We start from the raw sequence: 9658 nt of genomic DNA, 5'->3' as shown, positions 1-9658 counted from the left end.
GGAACATTAGTTGACGAGCGGCTGTCGCTACCCGATGTGAGTCGAGTGCAGATGTGAGCATGCGCATGCGTCACTTTGCGACAGCCCTACACAGGCAGGCTGGACCAGATTTCACGCAGATGTGTTTTGCTGTTAGCCACAGAATAATGAGATAGGTACATTACATCGCAGTCATTTATTATTGAGCGTAAGGCATCACATTTTCACGGCATGATCCCTGATGTCAGTTGTAGATTAGTTGCTGAAGTGGCCTCCAAGAACCTGCTAACGAGAGACTTCTGTTATGTCAATCCAATAAAAATGGACCTACATAACGAAGTTGCTTCACTGCTGGCTACAAGTTAGCAATCAAGCACAACAAAGGCTGTCACTTGAATGGCGTTTTGAGCTAACGTTAGCAACCAGACAATCATAGATAGCTAATTGCTTGCAGCCGGATCCGTATCCCTTGGCGTTATGCCGTAAACAGTTTAAATCTGAGCATGCCCAACTGACAGCCGCACTTGACTCACATCGGGCAGTGACAGTGGCCAACGGCAATAGTTGAAAAGAAGAGACCGTGATCGCCAGCTAAAGCACGCGGAACTGATGACCTACAACACCCGAATGGCAGCTGGTTTTTCACCTGCTACTGCTGCTGCTGCTGCTGCTGCTAGAAAAGACTAAACTGTTAAGCATCTTAAAGACCTACACAAATCCAAATGCCTTCCTTGGCTGAAGCAATAATTCAAATGGAACTGTCAAGTTGAACTGCTGAAGTATGCCAAAATGATGGTATGGGTATCGGAGTACTGGAGTTTATGCACCGATCCGATACCACGTAGTTTAACCCTGAAGAAAGTTCTGTGGCGTTCATTGTTTGTGTTTGTTAATGATTCACAAAGAGTTTAACAACAAAAGATAGGAATCATATCACATCCATAGAGGGATAGAAGTATACAGCTGTTATAATAATACACACTGGTATCAGATCGGTACTCGGTATCAGCCGATACGCAAGTTCAGGTATCGGAATCGGTATCAGGAAGCAAAAAATGGTATCGGACCATCTCTAAAATAATAATAACTTTATTGGATACAGCACCTTTTACAGATAAAGACACAAAGTGCTTCACATGAGAAGAAATCGTTCAAATTAGACCCTAACAGTAAAATGAGTAAGCCAAAAAAACAGAAATAAACATACAAACACAAATTTACAAACGTGAGACAAAAGCCAATTCTATATTTGGAAATATGCCGATACAAACCTTGAGCACAAGCGGGAAGTTGTTCGTCAATGTGTTGTTGATGCCACTTTCGTACACCTTTTTCCTCATCATGGTCTCGGCGGCCCCGCCAACCATTCCCGACTGGTAACCTAGCAACGACTTCAGCATCGTCTCAAAGGAGTCAGCTGAGAAGAGCGACAACAACAACAAAAGACATTTTTGTTTACTATGAAGACTGGTATGACCAAGGTATGTGTGGAGGACTGCAGGGGGGTATGTGTCCCCCTAGGGGTACTTTGGAGGACTGCAGGGGGTAGGTGTCCCCCTAGGGGTACTCTGGAGGACTGCAGGGGGTACGTGTCCCCCTAGGGGTACTTTGGAGGACTGCAGGGGGTAGGTGTCCCCCTAGGGGTACTCTGGAGGACTGCAGGGGGGTACGTGTCCCCCTAGGGGTACTCTGGAGGACTGCAGGGGGGTACGTGTCCCCCTAGGGGTACTCTGGAGGACTGCAGGGGGGTACGTGTCCGGGGCTGTAGTACTCAAGTGCTCAAATCCAAAACAGCATGGGGGAAATTGCGGGTGCACTTACTGGTGTGGTTGGGGTTGATGTGCTGCCGTAGCTGGTGCACAGAGCCCAGGCTGACCACGGGCCGACCGCCGAACCAGAACGACGCCACCGACCCAAACCGCTGATGCAGGCTGACCAGGAACTCATGAAGACTGCCTTTGTTCACAATGTCCTGCAGGTTCCCATCCCTGAGAGAGAGCACAGAGCCAGGTCATTTTGACCCAGAAAAACTAAAAGTTGCACGGTCGACGGGAAGACATCACAAGGGTTAATAAATGAGAAACTTTGAACGTAACACCCAGTGACAGAGAGTCAGATAGCTATGTGGGGACATTAAGTCAAGGCCCTGACGCACCAAGCTGATAATCGGCCGTCGGACAGTCTGGCGAGGTCGGTGACTCGAGTCTGTTCGGTGTGTTCCGTGCCGTCGTCCGTCCGAGGGGCCGTCGGCCTTCGTTTTGGCCGACCTGACTTGCTGGGTCGGAAGGCGGGCAGTCAGACTCCATGACCAATCTGATTGGTGGAGCGCTAACCCGGAAATGACGAGCAGGATGAGCGTGACTAGAGTCTCTCAAAAGCTGACGAAAATCTTTTAAACTGACCTTTGTTGATCTGAAATAAAGACAGATTCAGCAACTGCACGGCCTATTTCTCTCTTAAAATGTTTTCAGAAACACGTTTCGGTGAACTGTCTTCGTAAAATACGAGACTGTATTCTGAACGAGCCGCCATTATGGTCTGGTTTTGAAATTCCGGAGAAGCCAGACCCACGTGACGCGTTCGTCCAATCAGCTGCCGGTTTTCATTTTTTTTGGGGCGACAATACAGATTAGCGCCGCCTGCTGTTATGGAGACGTATTACGTACGTAGAACGTACGCTCAAGGTGTGTTCCGAGATCGGGAGCCAAAAGATCAGTCCGACTGCCTTTTCTGCCGACGGTCGGCCGTCTGGTTGCTGTGTCAGAGCCCTCAGACACAGCAGAGGGACAGCAGAGGTTTCTATGCTTTTGACTCGTTTCTTCATGATCAATAAACCTTATTTATATGACATTAAACCTCATTTTTGAACAAATATGGAGGTATTTGGACTAATAGTTAAAGGTCCAATGTGTGGCGATCTAGTGTTGAGATCATATATCGCAATCAACTTTCTCGCGCCACGCAGTTCAAAGTACGTATTACAGCTACGGTAGCATTCTTCTTCAAACTTGCCGGGGCCGGGAAGCGACGATATCCGTTAGCAGCATTAGCAGCACCTGTGAGTTTATCATGTGACGGCGAAAACACGAAAGACGGAGCAGTATGTCCTGTATGTCCCTTACCGGCTAACGTATTTCAAGATGGAGCATGAATATGGAGCGTCTATCCCAGTTCATGCAAACGCAAATGTCAAATTTCAAGCCAATAGGAATACTTGGAGTTGATGGTGGTGGTCAATATTCATAAAAAAAGGACAAGTTTGTGAACGGGCAACAACTAAACATGTTACACACTGGACCTTTAAGATCAGAGCATGTTGAGTGAATCACAGATGGGCTTATGTCAAAGTTTAGATTTTGGTTTTGAAAAAAATTCAAAACAAATTTCAATTGCTATAAAAATTGTATAGAACACCCCCAAATTCTTTGAAATAAATCATTAATCTGACCCGCAAAGAACGTTGTATGGGACCCGTACAACGTTCCTCCATGCATCATTGTTATTTTTGGTTGAAAATAATAATCGATTATGGTCTGTGACTGCATGGATGCAGAATGGTCCAGGGTCAGCATCGCGATGCAATCGATGCCATGATACATTTTCGTGAGCAGAATTGAAATATTGAAGACTTCATTTTCCTGCATTCTGGTGAGTTTCTCTGCAACAACTTGGGCCTTTTTTTGCATCACGTTGTGGTAAAAGATGAGTAAAGATGACAACTTACTTCTCATCTGTAGGGTTGAGACCTGGGATACCGGAGGCCCTTCTGGATGACTGAAAACATGAAAACATAATTAGAAAAGTGAATGCATATTAACCCATTTTGACAACACGGACGGACACAAACATCTCTTGCCTCCTTTGACGAGTTGAGCAGTGATGGAAAGTAACTAAGTACATTTACTCCAGTACTGTACTTAAGTCCAAATGTTGAACTACTTGTACTTTACTCAACTCTTTTCATGCCACTTTCTACTTCGCTAGCTACTAATGGGTCATCTATTCCCATTAACGTTACAGCTAGAGCCGGTGGTGTTCCATTCAGGAGCATGGAATCCCATTGAAATACATGGCAATTTAATGTTTCCTCGCTTAAAGGCAACACACACATTGCACGACACCATCACCACTGGCATCTGGTCAACTCTTAAAGGTCTTCGGGTGAATTCGGCATACAAATGGCGCACTTGCAAGCAGACTTACCGGGTACAAATAGAGAACAGCGCCGACCAAAATGATGACAAACGTGACAGCAAAGATGGCAAAGTCCAGCATGACTTCTCGCTTTTATTAGCCCTTTTTGTTTTTTTGTTTACTAAGTTAACTTCATGAATATGCGGAGATATCCACCCGAACTGATAACAAGCCACGGCCACCACGTCAACACAAAGTGAGCAGGAACGATTGTTCTGTGCTCGACAACACGGTCTGGATCGCTTCTTTTTCTCTGAGGTTTTCATGGCGGTTGGCAAACAACGATGTGGTCCATTACCGCCACCGACTGGTACGGAGAGCGGCTCAGACTATCGAACAGTGTCAAAGTCGACGTTTTTGTAGCCTTTTCCGACATTTTTGCCGCTTTTGGGACAATTCTTTCGACGTTTTTGCCGTTTTTTTTTAACTTGTTTGTTGCTTTTTTTGAGTTTATTTTATTTTTCTACAATTCTTTCGACGTTTTTGTTGCCTTTCTGGAGTTTTTTATTTCAAAGTTTCTGGTGCTTCTTTCAGAGTATTTGTCGCCATTTTTCGAGGTTTTTTTTTGGCACTTTTAACAAAGTTTTGCTGCTTTTTCAGAGTTTTTTTTTTTTTTTTTGCACAATTATTTTGACGTTTTAGTTCCATTTCTGGAGGATTTTTTTTTCGAGGTTTTTGTTGCTTTTTTCCCCAAATATATATATATATATATATTTCAATTCTTTCGACGTTTTTGGCATTTTGTTTTTAACTTGTTTGTTGCTTTTTTCGAGTTTTTTATTTTTTTATTTTATTTTTTTTCAAAGTTTTTGATGTTTTTTTTCCCATTCTGATGTTTGTATCCTTTTGACTTAAATTTTGATTTTTTTCAAGGTTTTTGTTGCTTTTTTCAATCCATGCAGACATGTCCTCCCTACATAGTTGGAGATCTCAACCCCCCCCCCGCCCCCCAATGTTATGCCCTTGAGGGCCACACTGGAAAATAAGAATCACATCAAGAGCCAGACATGTGACATTTGTTGACATGCTTGAACAAGTCAAATATCTTTGACTGAATTATTGCATGTCACATATTCCTCATTTCTGTAGCCGTTTTTTCAACATTGTCGCTTTTTTCTAAGTTTTTGTTTATTTTTTTAACTTTTGTCGCATTTTTGTCAACATAAAGCACTACAAAGCTCAGCCAAAAAGTTCCCTAGCCATTACAGAATTTAGCAAATCAATCAAAACAATGATTACATATTAAAAAGCAGCTAAATATATATAAACTACTCTGCTTCTGGGGGAATTTCTGAGCCTCAAAGTCGGAAAATCTGCCAAGTAAGTGGCTCCAAGCCTGTGTTAACATGCTCCAGGCCCCCCATGCTCCCTCCCAAGCCCCAGTTAGTGCCTCTATGGCTGGGCCTTGACCTCAACGGCCCCAGCCTCCCTCCTAACCCCAACTAACAGGCTCCAAGCCTGGGTTTTGACCTCCAGGGCCCCCAGCCTCACCTCCAAGCCCCAGTAAGTGGCTCTAAGCCTGGGTTATCATGCTCCAGGACCCCCAGCCTACCACCCCCTCTCCTAACCCCAACTAACCCTCTCCAAGCCTGGGTCTTGGTGTTGTCAGAGCCTTTAGTGGAACTGAAATCTAATTCCTTTAGTGTGTAATAAGTGTAGTGGAAGTTTTTCTTGTCAGCAGCAGGAGTGCGTATGAAAAACACCAGATGAAACAAATAAAGACGATTTGAGGATTAAACCAAAGTTTGGTCTTTGAGTATTTATTTACATTTGCAAATGCAGGAAGCACACAAAAGGCACGCAGCGCTGGTGTGAAAGGTCTCTTCCCCGAATAACAAAAAGCACAGGGTATATATGCATCTCCAGTGAGATAGAAAAAGCATGCCCCTCTTTCTAAACATGACTCACACATTTCTTACAATCAAACATAGTCAGACATTCAGGAGCCACCTCACTTCTTCCCCTCTGTACCACTTTCTACCCCAAGGTTTAGACATCCCGTTTATCTCAACTATGTGAGAAGTCTCAACTATTCAGGGAGAAATAACAGATAGTTTAGGGTGAACTTGTAGTCCCTATCTGTTCAACGTACACATTACGTTCCCAGACTCTGTGGCTCTTACTTTCAACATGTGAGAATAAGAAAAACTCACTTTCAGCATTGTGAGACAAAGTAAAACAGAAATAAGACAAGAATATAAAGAATCATGCTTAAATATAATTTTGCCATTACATTCCCCCCTTTTATTATAAAATAATCACAATAAACAAAATTACTGTTATGAATGGGAATATATATTCTTATAGCTTCTTCCATGTTGTCAGAGGTTCGTCCTCTAGCACTTGACAAACCGTAGGAAACAAGTCTTTACCACTGTTTCATGTGTGTGTGTGTGTGTGTGTGTGTGCGTGTGTGTGTAGTCCCTTTCTCCATTTTGCATTCAAACACACTGCTTTCCAAAGACTGATCAATGTCATCATTGATTCCAAAAAAATGTTGTTACTTTAGGGTTAGTCAATTCAACAAGGTTCATACAGATAGTTATAGTGGACAAAGTAAGTACTGATTGCAAACTGTAAACATTTTCTGTTACCAGCAATATTTCATTAATGATATTACCTAAGTAAGAAAGGTATCATAAAGATATGTACTTAAGGTATTAAAAAGCAACAATATAGAAAAGTCCTCACATTTTGAAACCTGGAAATGATCAAAGCAGTTTTCTGTCAATCCACTAATTGATTAAAGCAACTAATCATTCAGCTGGACCTGTAGGCCTATATATCTGTCGGCAGTTTGATGACAATAAAACATTATACTTCATACACATATGTTTTGTGTACAAAAATCCTAATTCTTCCTAACCCAAATATGTCAGATCTCAATAGCATCTGTAAGCATTTGACAAACTCTGCTACTGACTCTTTTGTCTTTGAAATCCAGATTAGTTATTCCTACAAATTACATAATTTGTCTTTTTGTAAATAATTTAAACTTTTTGTTTATCACCTATATGATATAAGAACATTTTTATGTAGCCCCCACTGGGGAAATTCCCTAGTTACAGTAGCTCAAAATTTCAATCACAAAAATATATATATATATATATATATATATATATATATATATATATATATATATATATATATATATATATAGTCTATAGTCTTTGTCAGCTTTATTTTTTAAAACTTCTAATCAACAGCATTTTAGATTTTTTGCACTTCACTTTTGTATGTTCACAATTTTCATCAGTTTTTTGACATTTTGGAAAAAAGCATATTTTCTCCATTAATAAAAAAAAACCTATCATTTAAATATCCCTCAGATAAAGGCAAGAAGTAGGACAACTATAATTAACTTCTGAGTGAAATTAACTGTTAAATTTAACTCCTATTACAATCCATCAGTAGGAAACCCATTATCCTAATTCAAAAGTACATTTAGCTCCATGGCACCAGCAGGAACTGACCTGCAGGCAACCTCTTGGTTGTTTTTTTTTTTCTAAACTTTTTCCTAAAATGCATTTGAGTCAATTCAAGTTTTTTATGTTCCTGTGCTGAAAGCTCAGAGACAGAAGGTCTTGTGGCAGACTCCTCCTCGCTGGAAAGGCCTGCCTGTAACCTGAGCCAGTCTCTCATAGACTGTCACACAGTGGACTTCTCTATCTCTCTAAAGCTCTTGTTTCCGCTAAGCTTTTCCTGACTGAATTGTTATCCCTTTTATATACAAATGTAAATTAGTATATTATATATTATTATTTTTTACTGTTCATAAGATTTATCTTTAACTTCTATTATATCTTATTTTTCATGTAAGTTTTATCTTTAACTTCCCTCATGTATTATTTTGCATCATCAAAAATACAACATTTAAATGATTAAACGTTTTTCTTAACTTCAATATATATATAAGAGTAAATATTAAATGAATATGTGCACACCATTGTCTCAGTATATTACTCATAATGTACATCATTTAAGCATTCACATCAGTATTAAACATTTTCATTTAGATGTTAGTCTTAATCGTAATCTCCGTGTTAAAGTTGTTGATACATGGTTTTTAATCATCATGTCTTCAAACCATCTCAGCACTAAACCTCACCCAATTTTCACAGTTCACCAGAAAAGATGCAGCAACTGTGAAAGACTAGAAAAATACAAATTAAGGTATTCCCCTTTTCAAACCTGGTTTCTAGGAAGTCTTTGAATGGAACATTTTATGCCTGTATTTACCTAAAAATAGTTTACTGATTTTTATGTCAGGCTTTACCTAAGCCAAAGTTATTTTTATCAACTTTTCATCAATCCAATTCACAAACAGTGAAATATACTTTAAACATTTCCTGACACACCAATCTGAATACTTATCTTAAAAGTAAAAATAAGTACTTCTAATTATCTCCTCCTAATAGTGTGTGTATTTTCAGAATGTGAGTCTGTGTGCTACTTAACTTCTCAATGCGTCAGATGTGTCAGATCAGGACGGTCTCTCGCTCCCCCCCTCCTTCTCTCTCAGTCCATCCTGCAGCTGGTGGGGGGGGGGTGAGATGGACCCGACTGACACACACAGAACTCCAAAAAGCATTATTTGTTCTTTTATCAGTATTATCACTTGGAAAAACTTCTACTCATTTTAGTCAATATCAATAATTATAAAACAGCATTTCTTTCCCTCATTCTGGTTTAACTCTATAAAATCCATACAAATATGCTGAAAAGGAAACACTGGTTTTGAAATTGTTCTCTTTTACGCCTTAGATTACCTTAAGGGTTGTGTTTTTGCAAATAGTGCAAGTCAATCAAAACAAAACTAAATTTTCTTTAGAGTAGTTTTAAAATTGATGTGAACACTATTTATTATTGCTACTATATCCCTCCTATTTGAGTCACGAAAAACTCATGACTCAATAAGCAGCATATATAAATAATCTGTTTAATGGTTTAGCCATTAACACTGTCCTGTAATAAGTAATTTTTTCAGAGAAAAAAATCACCAAAGTGTTTTCAACGTCATCAACTAATTTAGTTTAGACAATTTTGTGATAGATCAACTCAAAATACAAAGTCTTTAGTGCAGCTTCACTGAAAAACTCACTAGAGTACAATATTAAATGAACTGCTTTTAAGATTAAATCTCATATCAACCTGTATTGGTTTCAATATAACCATTAAACTAAGACAAATTAAACAAAAAGTTATTGTTTATTTCATTTTTATGTTTAGTTTGCAACCCAAAGTAAAACTATTTACTATCTGGTAGTTCTAAGAATCTTTATGAATTAAAGTTTTTAGGCCTATAGAGCAAACCTAAGTACTTCTAATTTGACATCTATTTATCCAATTTGTTACCTATTATGGGAACATATCACATTATATCATTTATGTCAAAAACTGTACCTCAAAATCATTGCTGAACCTAAATTCCACATGCACAACTCCTGTTTTTCTCTTATCTCTGGGTGTGTGTGTGTGTGTGTTC

At 39.6% G+C, this 9658-nt stretch overlaps 1 protein-coding gene across 1 annotated transcript in view; it reads right to left on the bottom strand.

Annotated features, from left to right (window-relative positions):
- The window catches only part of LOC116066758 (cytochrome P450 20A1), a 13388-nt gene extending 8919 nt beyond the window's left edge, over window positions 1-4469 (bottom strand). Inside the window, exons 1-4 of the mRNA XM_031322920.2 lie at window positions 4183-4469; window positions 3704-3753; window positions 1801-1967; window positions 1251-1396 (exon numbers count right to left, since the gene is read on the bottom strand). Coding sequence (XP_031178780.1) covers window positions 1251-1396; window positions 1801-1967; window positions 3704-3753; window positions 4183-4254 — 435 coding nt within the window. The 5' untranslated portion in view covers window positions 4255-4469. The remainder of the gene's footprint in view (window positions 1-1250; window positions 1397-1800; window positions 1968-3703; window positions 3754-4182) is intronic.
- Between the last annotated feature and the right edge of the window lie 5189 nt (window positions 4470-9658).

The sequence above is a fragment of the Sander lucioperca genome, chromosome 24 (genome assembly GCF_008315115.2).
Source record: "Sander lucioperca isolate FBNREF2018 chromosome 24, SLUC_FBN_1.2, whole genome shotgun sequence".
Taxonomy (NCBI): Eukaryota; Metazoa; Chordata; class Actinopteri; order Perciformes; family Percidae; genus Sander; species Sander lucioperca.
This window is presented reverse-complemented; position numbering and strand designations above follow the sequence as displayed.